Source organism: Convolutriloba macropyga, chromosome 15 (genome assembly GCF_964194025.1).
Source record: "Convolutriloba macropyga chromosome 15, txConMacr16.3, whole genome shotgun sequence".
Lineage (NCBI taxonomy): Eukaryota > Metazoa > Xenacoelomorpha > Acoela > Convolutidae > Convolutriloba > Convolutriloba macropyga.
Genome location: NC_134482.1, coordinates 31,663,059 through 31,678,647, shown reverse-complemented (window position 1 = coordinate 31,678,647; position 15,589 = coordinate 31,663,059). Strand labels below are relative to the sequence as shown.

The 15,589-nt window shown below is 34.9% G+C and overlaps 1 protein-coding gene across 1 annotated transcript; it reads left to right on the top strand.

Annotated features, from left to right (window-relative positions):
• The first annotated feature begins 562 nt into the window (after positions 1–562).
• LOC142354243 (uncharacterized) lies at positions 563–8,816 on the top strand. The gene is made up of 2 exons (XM_075406498.1): positions 563–1,170; positions 7,242–8,816. The coding sequence occupies exons 1-2, from the start codon at positions 815–817 to the stop codon at positions 8,746–8,748; spliced, it is 1,863 nt and encodes a 620-aa protein (XP_075262613.1). The 5' UTR covers positions 563–814; the 3' UTR covers positions 8,749–8,816.
• The last annotated feature ends 6,773 nt before the right edge of the window (positions 8,817–15,589 follow it).

Below are 15,589 nucleotides of genomic sequence, written 5' to 3'. Positions count from 1 at the left end.
GAGAGCGATAACAATCGTCTAGCAATATTTTTATTGACCAATTTTTCGGATTAAAACAGTTGAAAAACTTAAGCAACACTGCAGTTGATCAGACTATCTTTTTCTGCCACTCTGACTTCGCCAATAATCATTTAGCCGGTAAAAAATCGGGTAAAAAAATTTCACGGCGTAATCTTGCTGCTGTTTCGGATTCTTGTAGTGACAACAAGTTATTTCATCGCTAATTTTATGGCAACGTTTAATTCACATTGCTAAATTGAACTCCGGATTAAATGCACTTTCTGTCGGACAAAATCTGGAAGCTTTTAAAACAGAAAAAAATTTACTCACTTGATTTCTGCGGCGACTAAGTGTTCTTTAATTTTTCTGGATAGAAAGTCTCTAAAATGGGGCGTTTTGAAGTGTTGTTTGAATTTTTAACTAATGGTTGACGAAAATAGTTTCATCTTGCTAAAAATTGACTGATTTTGTTATTAATACTCAAATAAACAGTGGTTTTATTAACATATGTGCATTTGTGGAGTGTATTAGAAAATCAAACGTTTTGATATGTATAGTATATTCAGTCGACTAAAAAAGCATAACTTAGCTTCAACGGTTTTTTTGTGAGATCAGTTATAAAAATTTAACTTTTATGGTCCTGTTCTCGATTAGCGAGCAGTTGGATTCGTCAATTGAGTTAATTGGTTAAATTGAATTAATTAAAAGATAAAAATATATTCTGCCGCCAGTTAGTGAGAGCGCGATTGTTGTAGATGATTGAAAAAGTTAACTTTTGCAATGTTATACTGGCCTCATTTGGTTACCAGAAATAATGACAAGCTATGAAACGAGCTTTTCGAAAGTTGTTACCCAACTTATCCAAAAACTAACCCGTTATTCGACGGAGTTTACAAGCCTGGTGGAATGCGTGATCGTTTTGAAATCCATTGAATCCATTTTATCTGATTCGAAAGCTGACCCCAAAATTGACCAGGAAAAACTCGAGGAAGTAAAGGAAACATGTGAAGACTTGTTGAAAAACCTGAACAATTTGGAGAGGTTGCACAGATTGAAGTATCGGGATAAAGTATTCAAACAGAGTGACTTGGATGACTTCAGGTACACTTCGGAGAACTTGAGAGATCTAATTGGAATCCAAATTGCTGGACTGATTGAACCAGATTGCCTGTTAGCAATGTTTTCTTTTCAAAAAACAGCTTCATATTCTTTGAGCGAGTTTTTTTCATTTAATGCAAATTAAATGCTCCTATATAAACCAATTTGCAAGATTTTGGTTGATATGGGTACTAAAAATAGCTATATTTTAATGTGCTAACGCTTTAAATCCAGATGAAATGACAAAGAGATGCTCCCGAGATGATTACTACACAAAAAGTTTGCCATGCTAAAGCTTAAAGTGGCTCAATGATCAAAAAGAACAAGTTATGTCCATCAACTCGTCTTGTAGGACTTCACTCTTTAAAACCAATTAGTACAATGTTCCTGATGATGAATCAGCTTCATTAATAACAGAGGTAGTTTTTTTCACATATGAGAGGTTACGAAAACGAAAACTTTTTATTTTACCGCAAGTTGATGATATTACGCTTTAACATTGTTGCCAACTTTTTAATCCAGTTTAATACTCTCATGATAGAAAAAATTTTGATTGTTATTACTACAAGAAGCATCGTTCAAATAATTAGAGAACAGGAACAAGGAAGCTCGGTAACGTGCGTTCGCACATAATGTTCCGACCCCGCTCATCCACGTTTTTATCTAATTGTCTGCCAAATGAGGAAGAAGAGATGGAACACTTCCAAATTTTCACAAATCGTTTAACAAAAAACAAAGTGAAAAAAATAATGCTGGATTAGAGGGCAGATGAGGTTTGCCTTTAATGAGAGTACTAGACAGGACAAAGATAAAAAATCAAATATTAGCAAACGTTAATTATGCCCAAAGCTCGATGTCTATCTCTAGGAAAATACTTAATAATTAAATGAACATGGAAGCGGTTAAAACCTGAATTCAATAAATTAACCTGCATTTCATTAGTGGAGATACGGACCTGTCAAAAATGAGACTCAGTAATAGGTCGACAAATAAAAGCGAAATGGGCAAAGCTAAATTATACATTACTATTTTTGAAAGCAAACAATTTCAAATTAAATAACACATATACGTATCAACTTGGCTCATTAGGAAGCTTAACTTATGCATCATAGGAAACAATTAGGACCTGCTATTATCCATAATATATAAGACGACTAGAAAAACAACGGCAAAAACGAAAAAAATAACAAGAGAGTGTCGCAACCGTTTTAAACATAGCCTATTTGTGAAAAAGTTTAAACATGTCCAATAGTGAATTTTTCAACGTGAACTTCTCCACTACAAGGTTGTAATAATGTGGCAAAGCATAAACAACTTAGAAATTGGCAGATACCCAAATATCACACTTTTTTATCAAAATGCGATGCATCAAAGCCAAGAAACCATCAGTTGAAAACAAAAACATTAAACAGATTGGATGACGAGAAAACGGATGCGACTTCAAAATAAAGAGGATGCGAACAGTCAGCAAAGAGACAAACACACAAAGAAGGCAAAAGTATGAAAAATCGCAATTCTGAAAAATTCACTTGAAAAATAACTATTTTTGAAAACTCAAACAAACCGGAACTTAAACAAAGAACGAATTAACTTGCAATCACTCAGCAAGCAAGTTGTTTTTGTCGTTAATGAGACTCAATAAAAAGACGACAAAAACATCAGAAAAGGACGGAACTGTTCAAAAAGTTTATCGAAATCACGGAGTTGAAGCCATTAAAACTGTAAGACATTGAAAAATATCAAAAATTTTGAATTAAAAAAGTCTTGAAGTTGTCGCTTTGGTCCCTTTTTAAATTAAGTATTTCTTCCTTGTGAGGTGTGTTTGGGAAAATGACAACAAAAAAACAAGACCAAAATTTGAACAGTATCAAAAACTCACGAAATTCAAATGAAAACTCATTTTTTTTCTAAAAATATCAGCCAAAAAACTTAATGAAAGCTTATAATGTTTTCTGGAGCAACAAGTAGTGGATGAGTTCTGTCAATAATGAGATGAGTCCAATAATTTTTTCAAAAGAACTGCTTTGCAGCCGTTAAAACTATAAGCTACTCCTTGAAATGAAAAAGTGTACGTTCTGTATTAAAGCCAATTGGAGTTGTCTTTAATTCGGTAAATTGAAAAAATAACAATCAACAACCTCAAATACAGGAATATAGGTTAAGTTGCATAAATTACAAAAATTGTTGTGATTTTCGTAGGAAGAAAGCCAAGAATCCATTGGTTAAATATAATTTCACTATTAAGGGTGTTTTTGTTTCACCTGGAAAATTTTTTGCCCCGAATTTAGTGAAACAAAGCTATATGTGCCTAGAAATAAGATTTAAAAAAGGCAATTCTCAAAACTTAATTGACATTTTAAAAAAACAAATAAATTCTTACGCAAGATAACAGAGGGAAAACCAAGATAATAGGTAAAAGCATTTCTTAGGTCTACTGTTAGCTCCTAAAAACCCAAAAAGTCCTTTGATAAATGAAGCAGAGTCAAGAGCCGGTCAAAAGGATGACAAATGACAAAAAACAAATGAAATCAATTATTTTTACGAAAACACTTAGTCAAAGCCTTAAGAACTCTTAACTTTTCTCTGAGGACCAATTGTTTACTTTTCGCCTCATTTTGTTGAAATTGGATTGAATCATTAACTTGGTCTTGACTTGAATACATTCTTGTCGGCAATCAACGCAAAAGAAACAAAATTGCAAAAATATTTTGAAAAAACTGCGCGGCAAAAAAATCCGATTTTTTATTTGATTGTACGAATACAAGATTAGTCAAAGCCTAGACATGATTTACTTCGCGCCCATTAAAAACAAAATTTTATTCCATATATGTTTGCAAATTATGTCGAAAAGTAAATTGAATTTATTTGATAGAGCAAAATTGTTTGATGTATTTTGTATCAAAATTGGGTTATATTTTAGACAACCTGCAAAATTTGTTTTCCAGAAGACTCCCATAAAAAATGAAAGTTTTAATAACTCTTTTGAGTAGTTATCAAAGACTGTGACTGCAGGTGTCTTGTGTCTAAAACCGACATAGTTAAACAAATTGGGAGAAAAAAAGTATATTTGGAGCCATTTTTGATTAAAAAGGACTGAAAGTTGAAAAATATAGCAAACATTTTTACCAAAAGACCAGAATAAAGCCAAGCCGCAAACCTCCACTAATCCTGACAGTGACACCAATAACATTTTTGTTAAAAATATCAAATTTGAGCAAAATTGACAAAATTTTGGCCAAGAAATAAGAAAAATTTGAATGAAAACAACAGAATTTTGTCTATTTTTAACAGAATCTTAAAGCTCTATAACTCGTGGTAGCAAAAAACAGAAAAATTGTTGTAAATCCATAATATACGCTGGACGTACTCTCTAATGATGACAGTCTTAATTCTCTACAATGAATGCATCGATCTTTCAAAAATGACGGACCAAAAATAACCAATTTCAGTATATAGTTCCTTCCCCCACAAGTGGGTCTGAACAAAAAATATCCTGTAGAAGGACATGACTGGCTGTGTACAATAGTTAATGTCATCAAGTTAAAATTGACACATTTGATTATGGGGAACTTAGTTAAAAAGAATGGGGAACTTTTAATCACCTCTTAATTGCCTCAATCGCAATAATTGTCGGATTTTCCTTACATTATACATGCGAACATCACTCTCATCTTCCTTGGTATGCCATTAAGTATATATATATATTTCCCATAATAGCCAAACCGCATCTTTTTTGCCTTTAGTCAATCAGACTTCATTTGAGAGAGAGAAAAGGCACTTGAATTACTATCATACAGGTACAAGTACCAGAAAAATGTAACCAATGTTACATTATTATGACTGAAAGTGAAAAAGGATATGAAAAAAAAAGAAAAAGGTAATTTAAAGTAGTTGAGGAGTTCAAATGTAACATACTCAAGCTCCATGTTCGGGTTTAATAAGAACTTAAGATAAACCTAGAAGTTAGTAAAAACCTAAATATTGTATAGCAGATTAAAGTTTACAAGACCGCCAGTAATCATTGACTGATTTAGAACAATTTTTTGTTTGTGTTTTCAGTAACAATTGTTTTAGTGAATGTCTGCTCTGTTTTGAATTGAGAAGTTTCTGTTTTGTTGTTTGATCAAGCTCATTCCAAAGACTAGCCGCAAAGCTTCCGTAGGATTTTTTAATATATAGACTTTTGAAAGTGATTACTTTGGAGAACTTGAGAGTGCGGCAATTAAGCTTAAGATCAAAAGAGCGAAACGAAAGGTCAGTGAAAGATGGTAGCTGATTTTTAATGACTTTAACTAAATAGTTGATACACGAATAAGCAAGAAAATTTTCAAAGCAAAGTATATCGTATTTTCTTTTCAGGTCTGATGACCGGTCAAACTTTTTTCTGAAAAAAGCAGTTTTGATACCCCAGTTTAATTGCCGATCAATTGAAGATATCGCCTCTTTGGAAAGGCTTGTTAAAAGAAGAATAGGATATTCTAGTTGACTGATTACCAGAGACCGATATAGTAACAGCCTTGTTTCTTTGGGTAAATTACCACGAATTTGGGCTAAAGTTTTAATACTTGTGGCCATTTTTTTCGAGAGTATGGTTCACTTGTATATCATACTTGAGGTGTTTGTCTAAGTGTACACCTAGGTGTTTGATGCTGTGACTTGGTTCAATTTTTTCGTTGAATAAATCTAATGTCATCAATTCGGTTCTTTTTGCTAACGATGGTTTGGAAAAAGTTATGAATTCGGTTTTCTTAGGATTGACTTGAAGGTGGTTGTATTCAAAAAATGGACTAAATTTTCTAAGCTGTGTTCGAGTTCCTGCCATTTGAGGATATACATTGGATGTGAAAACAAGTGAACCATCGGCATATTGAACTATTTTGGAGGTGAATCTTAAATCTCTCATTTCATTGACATAAATGAGAAACGAGACCGGACAAAGCATGGTTCCCTGCGGAACACCTTGTTTAATGCTGATCCAGTTTGAGATGATGCCACTAAGTTTAACTCTTTGTAATCGGTCTGTAAGAAAATCGTGTATTAAAGCACAAGAAAAATTGTCAAAATCAATGGAGACTAGCTTACTTTGCAAGCGATGGTGGCAAATGGAATCAAATGCCTTTGAAAGGTCTAGTGCAGCGCAAACGACGCTTTCATTAGCCTCCATGTTTTGACGTACACATTCGGTGAAGTATAGCAGAGCATCTTTTGTAGATCTGGACTTTCCAGAACCGAACTGAGTTTGGGATAAAACATTATTGTCATTGAGGTATTCACTGAGCTGACGGAACAGCTCTTTTTCAAATAGTTTTGATACTGTTGGTGTCACGGATATGGGGCGATAATTCATTGGGTCTTGGGGGTCGCCCTTTTTTGTGAACAGGTGTTATATCTGCTAACTTTAAGGCTTTTGGAAACTTACATTGCATTATAGCATTATTGAAAATCAAAGTTAGTACGGGTGCCACAATATGAGCGCTGTCAATCAATGCCCAAGGTGGGATGGGAGATGGCCCACGAGGTTTGTCTTTTTTAAGTCGCAGTAATTCATCGGTTACTTCGCGCATAAAAAGTATAAGCCAAACATTTCTCCATAGCATAAAAAGTATAAGCCAAACCGCCCCTTAAATGAGAACACTGTTTTTAGGTTAATACATGTGACGAACGTGCTTGTAAAATCTGCAGCTTTAAGACTTGAAGTTCCCAAATTAGACAACTGACATCTGATTTTTTTGCTAGCAATGTACGGGAAACTGAAGCAGTTATTTTGCTGTTTCTGTAAGAACAGCGATTAGAAGTTTTACGTATTAGATTTTTTTAATCAAAGATACTAGTCATCTTGTCTAATTGACAGGAAGAAAGTTTTTTTTGATCGCGCATTATAGAATTTATTCTTTTGCTATTTTTGCAAAACTTTAATTGTTTAGTAGTGCCAAAATTTGTTAATCAGAAATAGTGGAGATGATAAAAATACCGCTGCAATTTTTATGATATTTTGAGAGTACGTTATGTCTGAAAGGAATTCGTTTCCCAAAAAAATCAGTTTTTTTCAAAAGTTTTAAATACTCCGCTTTAAGTTTTTTTAGACAGCAGATATAAGCACACACACACACGCACACACACACACACACCTTGTTGTATTTTAGTAATGAGGAGCATCAAGTGAAAGGACAGCTCAAACTACCTGAAAGTTTCCTCGACAACAAGAATATCTTCGATAATGATACGGATAAAGAAGATGACGATGGGCTATTTGATGGTTTCCGAGAAAAATCTTACTCTGCTTCTGAATCAAAGTCCACAATTTTGACTGAAAACCAAATATTTCAAAATAATAGATTATGGCGCTCTTTCAAGTCAAAATTCAAAGACAAATCAAGTGAAATCAGTAGATCTAATCATCAGCAATTAGCGCTGTACCCGTTTCCGAATGATCTCAAAACCAGCGCCCATTCCTTCTTCACTCCCTCTGATGATTTTGACCCAAATGTAGGAATTGGAACCCGAGTTGACCGCAAAACAGTCGTAATATTGGTGACGGGAACCACTGTCGCAATTGTGGACTTCATAAATGCCTTGATTAATTATGCTCATGGGAAAACAAACGACAATCAAGTACGACTTGTGAGCAGCGAGATATTTAATTCCAATGTTACAACTTTTGAAATCAACTGGCGGTCCAGTTTTGTCATTCCTGTCAATTTGTTCCTAATAGCCGTAAGTCAAACCGAGCGCCCAGAAAACTTTCTTGCCTTCAAAAATCCGGATCGTTGGTACGCGTCATTATTGGGCTATCTGAAAGTTCACTTCCCCAAAGGTATCAAAATATCCGCTCTATGTTCGGTGTTGAGCAATTGTGACAAAATAAATTTCACAAATGCGGCCAAAGTAGCCGAAAAAGTAATGAACATGCACAAATTGACGGTACTTTCTGATAAATGGTTCATTTTTTTGAATGAAGATCTGGCTGAAATGCCAGTTTCTTTATGCGATCCAAAACTTGAACAATTAACCAATTTTATGTTAGCAAATGCACAGTTGATAAAGTTGCCTAAAGACCAAAAATCAACCTCTGATTTTTTTGCTAACGATTTTGGAGCTCTCGAAACTTACCATTTTAATTTCCAACACTTGAAGTCCGAGGGCAACTTAAGCATAATCACACGACGTTTGTTCATTTTGTGTGCACGACTGAGTGAAATTTTCAAATCCAGCAAAACGTCGGCAAAAGGTTCCTTGTTCGGGAGAATCCTCAAAAAGAAAGAAACGTTCAGCCAAGACCAACTAGCGGCTGCTTATGAAGTTGAAACAGAGATCCTGGGTGAAGTTTGGAAAATTCATTGTGAAAAGTATGAGTTTGCTGCAATTACGGACACTATCGCAGCCATTATTATAATCACAGAACGATGCTGTAACAATTTTCATTTAATTGTCTTGAACTTTTTCAAATCAGCATACGAGGAATCGAAAAAGTTGCAATCGTTGGACATTAAATCTAGTGGATCAGACTCAAAATTGGGGTATCAAAGCTGGGTAGGCGAAATGAGACGTAGGCTTTGTGCCCTAAAGGAAGCAAGGAACAGACAAACGACTAGAGAGAGTGTGACATCTGAAGAAAACTCTGAACATACGGAGTCGACATCGAGTTGGTGACTACTAATTATTTCTGTATATAGTTCTATGCTATGTAAATATAAATCAATTTAATGCTTGCTCGCTTCTTTCATTCATAAAAGGAAACAAAAAACAAAAAGAAAATCATGCTTGGGTGGGGGGGGGGGGGGGTGGTTGCAGCGTCTCGACAGGACTCAGATAAACAACAAGTCGGTCAATTTCATATCACTTAATGGTGAAACGAAGGGAGTGGTAGGTAAATGCTAGGAATAACTACGTGTGGATTTTTGAAAAATGTGAACAAATTTCACAGCTAGAAAAAACGTCCAAAACGGCGGAATTAGCAGAGAAAAAAGTTGATATGAGTAGAATGACAAAGCGACAGAGCTGACAAAAAAGCTGATGAGGCACACTGCGTTTTGGGCGCAAAAAATGAACACGTGATGCTTTAATTACCCTTCAATTAGGTTTCCCTTATAGTATATTTGACGCATTAAAATGGTAAAAACAAATGCAGTAGTAGTGATGCAATTTAGCTGGCACTTGCTACAGCAGATGAAATCTATTTTCCAAAAACCGAGCCTGGTTTACACGTTTCCTTACAAATAAAAACGTTTCGGCGATATTACGAAAATCATATGATATTACCAACTGAAAAGCATTTGATGTTGTGGTACTAGAAAACCATTTAAATGTTTATTTATTTTTTGGACGATAACACCGCAATTGTGAAGATGACGAATAGCAATTTATCATCCACTCAAAGCTATCTAACCCCATTTCGCTTAGCAAATACGTTCTCAAAGTTAAGCTTGCCCCTAAATCGCCAGCCAAAAAACCTTCTAAAAAGTTGGTGGATTGCCTATACGACATTTTTGCACCGGGTCAGGGGTTATTAAGACGTCCCCTACTACTTCAACAATCAAAGAGCCTTGAAAATGGACGTAAGTGTCGTCAATAGTGACATTGCAAATTCTGGCTCAACGGCAAAGTGGTCAACCGTTTTCGCTCAGACGCTCAAAAAAAGATTACTTCTTTTTGTGAAACTAAAAGATTGTGCGAAATAATAAAGACATAAAGCCAAATAAAAGGAAAGTGCCGAAGAGACAACAAAATTCAACGAGAAAGTGTTGAAAACTTTTTCATCGTTTCATCGACTAGCGTACCACGGACCCCTACTTTCCCTTGTAAGCCAAAAAAAAACAAATTTCACCCAACAAACGCATCCAACTACTGATATCTGCTGTCCTCCGCCACAACAACAACAATCGTCAGCTCAGAAATCCGATGTCGAAAATCAAAACATTTCATTGCAGTCAGGGACCCTCGAATCGTCAAACGACAAGTCGTTTACTTGTTGAGCCGTTGGAACAACCCAGATAATAAATAACTACAACGCAAACAACTTTCATTGAAAGCTTTCAAACGGAACAATCTGATGCAGGACCAGTTTTGCCCACCGAATTGTAGACAGGCCATATATCACTTCCCATTCCAAAAGATTGCTATCTTGTTGACGATTAACATCGTTTTTCAAAATACAAGTACGGCAGAGGATAACAAGATTGGGATGCAGACAATCAAATCTAAGAAACTTTCTGCAAAAATTTCTCTCATTTCTGCAAAAAAATATCGTCATTTGCTGTAAAAATTGTTACCAACTAAATAAAAGAGGAGAGAAAAACTAAATAAAATGAGCAATCTATCCACCGAGAAAATTTTAAGAAGTATATGTGTATACTTTGTAATTCCACTAGTAGCTCAAAGTGCGTGTCGTAGCTCTCCAAGTCGGTTGATCCGATAAACTTTTCCGGCAATAGCTTTCATGAAGTCGACTCCAGTGCCATTTTACCATTCCCCTTCTTGATTTGTACCCTTCTTAAGACTTTGTTTTGTGGTTAAAAAAACTAGTTTCTATGAAATATTTAGTAAGTTGACCGTCACTGAAAGGGGTTCTCTCCTTTTATATTTGAAAATTTATATCAATTTACTAGTTTTACTGTTTGAAAATTTTAGTTTTTATACTTAACTAATTTTATTTTTGTATAATCTTTTTCTGAATTATTTTTATTCTTGTAACACTAAAGAAAAAATAATCTGAAGTCTTGCTTGTTGATGACTGTTCAAGCTAGGCTGTTGAAAAATTCAAAGTTCAAAGTGCTTTTCAGCTAAACTCTAATTTTTTCTACTCTTATAATTTTTTTTTGTGTTGGCTCTTATAACAATAGAAACGATACTTCTATTCAAAACTACTTTACTTTTATATTTTTATCCATTTTTATTGACGCCTGATGGGTTTTAACTACTTTTTTCAATTAAAGGTAGTTTCAAGTAAAGGTAGGAGTTAATCAATATCGGCCTTTCAGATTACAGACAAAGAATTGATTTTACAACAGAATTAGCCTGCATTTTTTTCGTTTTAGATTTTTTTGTTATGCTGTTGGTCCTCAACACGTCACATTAGCAACTAAGATCTAATTAAAAAACTGGTGTGTTTGATAGTAAAAGCAACTCGTGGCAAGCAGCTTCAATTATCAGCAACAGCAACTAGTAAAATTTTTCTGTTCAAATCACTTGAAATGTTGCACTCTTTCCACAAACTGTACTTCTGTTTTCAAAAATCAGTAAAAGATAGCTCCCACATCAGTAAATTCTTACATGGGGTCCCTCGAAAAACTGATAAACACAGAAATATGATACTAGTAAGGTATGCGAGACAATAAAAGAGCTGTTCTGAATTATGATTTAACATCCCAAATCTTGCAGTTTTTTAAATTGTTATCCGGTTTTTCAGTTTTCGACTTAAAGTGTTTTTCTTGTCTGTGTTTTCTTAGCCACAAGTTTGCTAAAGTTTCGTTGAAACCTGTAGTTGATTTTACATCTCTGTTCCCAGTATAAAATTTGTGCACTTCATAATCTTACTGTTTCAGTTTGGGGGTTAAAGCACTATAATCCTCAATTTGAAAAGTAGAAAATTACCAAAGTCAAATTATTTTTTAATTTATTAAATGGAATTATTCAAAAGGAATGTTCAGATTTAGATCAAATCCATTTTAATGATTGAACTTATAATAAAGTTATTCAGAATGCAGGGGAGGTTGATTTTGTTGCTCGAGACGCTGCTCGATTTTATAATTAAAGGTTTTGATTATTTTCGTTGGTTTTGGTCACGACAATGATTATTTTGGTTTAGGTTCTTCTTACCGATCTCCCTAATCGGTTTCTCATGGCTATTTTCAACCGCAAGGGTCCCCGCGGTTAAACTAACAGATAAATAGTTTACTTGTCAGACAAATCCCATCAAGAAAAAAATCCCATCGTCCAGATCAATTTCCGTGACAAATCTCATCATTATTTATTCAACCTTTTTCTTTTGTCAAACTCCGGTTGGCTCTTGATTACAGTCTAATTGTCAAGTCGGAAGGATGGAGTCAGTAATGACCTAACTCCAAAAGAGATTTTGAAAACACCCAAAGTCTTGAAGGCTCTTGAACTACTGGATTGATAAACACTGAATATGTTTAGCTGAACGAATATAGTGAGTACGGTTTAAATTGGATTACTAGTGCATTCTCCTATAATACAGAACCATTTTTCAGTGTAGTTAAACCACGACGGTCAGTTGAACTAACACGACTATATGCTCTTTCTTTATTTGATGAAAAGACAAATAGTTAAAAGGATCTTAGAACGGATGAATGGTTTCGAGGGCTGTACTATCTCTGCGATAATAGCTGGTAGCTCTGGAAAGTAACCCAATGGACTCTTAAGGGATGATTTTGTTATATACAATAAGACGTATAACTCTAATCAGGGATTTGTATCTTAATCAAGATACCTGTTTATTTGTTGTTTAAGTACTAAGTCAGTTATGAAACCATATTTACAAACGTTTTCGCTACATTCAGCACCATCAAATAAAAAAAATTTACCATCATCAGGTAAAATTAAAAGCATTTTTTAAATATTAAAATGATTTCAACTCAATTGTGAAACAAAGCAATAAATTAATTGTTTCTCGTAAGATGGTTGTTTTGTTAAAGCAAAAATATGTGAAAAATTGATTTCGTTTAGCTGCACGTTTTGATACATTGTCTTGTCTTCTATGGTTAGACGTTTTCTATAGTTTTCTACCCTTTTGTTAAGTGTTTGTAGTTTTGCCCATTTAATTTTCCAAATAGTTTTTTTTCGAATAGTGACCAATGTTAACTAGTATTTTAATGTACGCTCCTGGCTTCTGTACTCATCGTGCTTGTTCAGCAAGCGCCTCCGTTGTGCAATTTTCATTGCTTAAAAAATAATAATTTTTTTTGGCTCATTGACCTCATCATTTATACGCCAACCAAACGCCGTGAATTGCCACAACATTCGCTTACGTGCTGATTTACCGGCGAGTCTGTTCAAAATACGCTTGGTTATATGTCTGCAGGTTTGGCCGACATTGATGGAGTTGCAATCGCCACAAATTTTTTTCTACTCCACGTCTGATTTGAGATGCTGATCAAAGCTAAACTTCAAAGATGGCCACCAGGTTTTGAGTTTTCTTTGTGTGTAGAGCACTCTTACATCAATTATTTTTGAAGTGTTTAAGTCTCAAGCTTAATTGCAGTCGTTTTAGAGTCATTTTTCTCAATTGTCTGATTTGCAATTATTTAAAAACAGTTTTCCAGATATTAATTTTTTCTCCATGTGCTTTCCTTCACTATATGTGGCTTAATAAACTACTCCCAATTGCTTGTAAGGCATTAAAGCTTACGGATAGTACCCTCTACAGCTTGTTTCTTATGATGGAGAGGAGCGCAGCTGTAAAAATTCAGAATTGTTTCTCTTTTTGTTGGATTTTGGTACCAATGACCAGAGACTTTTCTCTGTTCATTAATGTAGACTGCCAAATCGAGAAATACTAGTTCGCGGTTTTCATTCATTTTTTTATTGTGAAGTTTTTATGCAAACTATTTCCTAGTTGAAGTAATCATTTGGGGTCGTGTTTTACGGTGCAAATAATTTCTTGCTATTTTTCAAAAAGTTCTCGTTTCCTGGTTTTTTTTCCTGTAGGTGTATTCTTACGTTGCAAACATTTCCAAACGACATTCCCTATTTTGTGTCTTAAATGCCAGATAACATCTTGCCCCATACCAGATAATACCAGGGAACACTGATGTAAAGACCACGTAAGTACTAACGATTAAAGTGTCACAGTTAGATTTCTTAGACTGAAAGATTGATTTTGACATAAAGAACTGAAAGTCCATATTTTTGTCCTTACTGAGTGTCCTATAGGAAAAAACTTAGACCTTCACTTCGCATAGTCTAAGTTCAACCTTTCAAAGTAAGCTCTCTGCCTCGAAGTTTTAGTGGCCAGTAATTTTGTACCCAGGGTTCTCAAATAAATTTTTCATGCAACAACAGATTCCACTAGTCTTTGAAATATACCTTGATAAGTTTAATAATTAGATATTTTTGGCCATCCCATGACAGAACAAACATTGAGACTCCAGTCAGGCATCGACATCACCTTTTTATTTTTTTCATATCAAATTTTTCAATTGTTGTATAATTATATATTCAAAAAAACCCATTTGGTTAATTGTTTTCCATTTCTTGCGCTAGTGTTTCAAAAGTGAATGTTGACTCCACATTTCAAGCCAAAAAAATCCGGGATTTTCTAGGAATATGGTCATTGCAACATTGCGAACAAAATACTTGGACCCTGAGAAGGAAAAGGCGATGATACACTCTCTCGGAGGTACTATCTTTGAGGATTTGACCACAGATCTTCAACAGTACACACCAAAGAAACTACACACGGTAACTGTAATTGCTGGTTTTAATGATCACGAAGCGTGCTCAAATGATTTTTTAAGTTACCGGAGAAAATTATGGAACACAATAGACGACAAATTCCAGCCTCTTTTCATCTTTGTCCCAAAAACTGTTGGCTCCGCAATTAATCGTTTTATAAGTAATCAAATTAATAATCTACATGCTCTATAAAATGTAATTAAGAATCCTATTAAAGCAATCATTCAAATTGTGTCTCCATAGTTCAATATCCCTTTTAATCACTTCTGTAAATATGGTATACATTTCTCTTTCTTTGGTATCGATATATTTGCTGGTTATTTAACCTGCAAGTTGACTTCTTCACTTGCTACTTAATGATAAGTTTTGAGACTACTGACAGCTTCCCCTATTTATATCCCATCCGCATGTCTGAGCGGTCACGTTGCTCAAAAAATTCAAACAATCTCAGAGGTTTGGTGTTACTCATGCGCCAATATCAGCACGTTAAAATTAGCGGACTCTGTACTAGGCGAGAACACCATGAGAAATTCTACTGCTTAAGCTGCAAAACAAAAGCAACTCTAATCTTCTCTGAAACAACAACGTTAAAGCAGCAGCTGATAGCCTGATAGCCACACACCACAAACTTCTCGGGAAGCCCGCCTTGAGTCCTGCAGCTACTGGCTTAATTTTGAGGACGGCAAAAAAAGTTTTTGAAGAACGTCTACAATCAAATTGTTCAATGCAAAGCACTCAATGTCTTACGCTGCCAAGAAACAAGGCAGGCCCTAAGTTCAACAAAACTTTGAAGAAAACCTGTCTGTCACCTTTAGTAATTCTAACGCGCAGACGGAAATGCACTGCCCAATGGTTATGCCATATCTCATAATTGCAAGAACAAGAACGGAGAATGACGCTTCAAATAAGAGAAACATTCCAAGAAAGTTAGATCAAGTGATGCTGCGGGACTCATAATTCCCTGTTTCTTCCCTGTCCTCCATGCCAGATAACGACATCCCCCATACCAGATTATACCAGAGAACACCGATATAAAGACCACGTAAGTACAAACAATTAAAGTGTCAAAGTTGGATTT

Bases quoted from the DNA above. Each gene is read 5' to 3' on its own strand.
- LOC142354243 (XM_075406498.1), top strand. From the start codon at position 815: ATGACAAGCTATGAAACGAGCTTTTCGAAAGTTGTTACCCAACTTATC. The intron at 1,171-7,241 runs GTTAGCAATGTT...GTTGTATTTTAG, and splicing joins CTGATTGAACCAGATTGCCT to TAATGAGGAGCATCAAGTGA.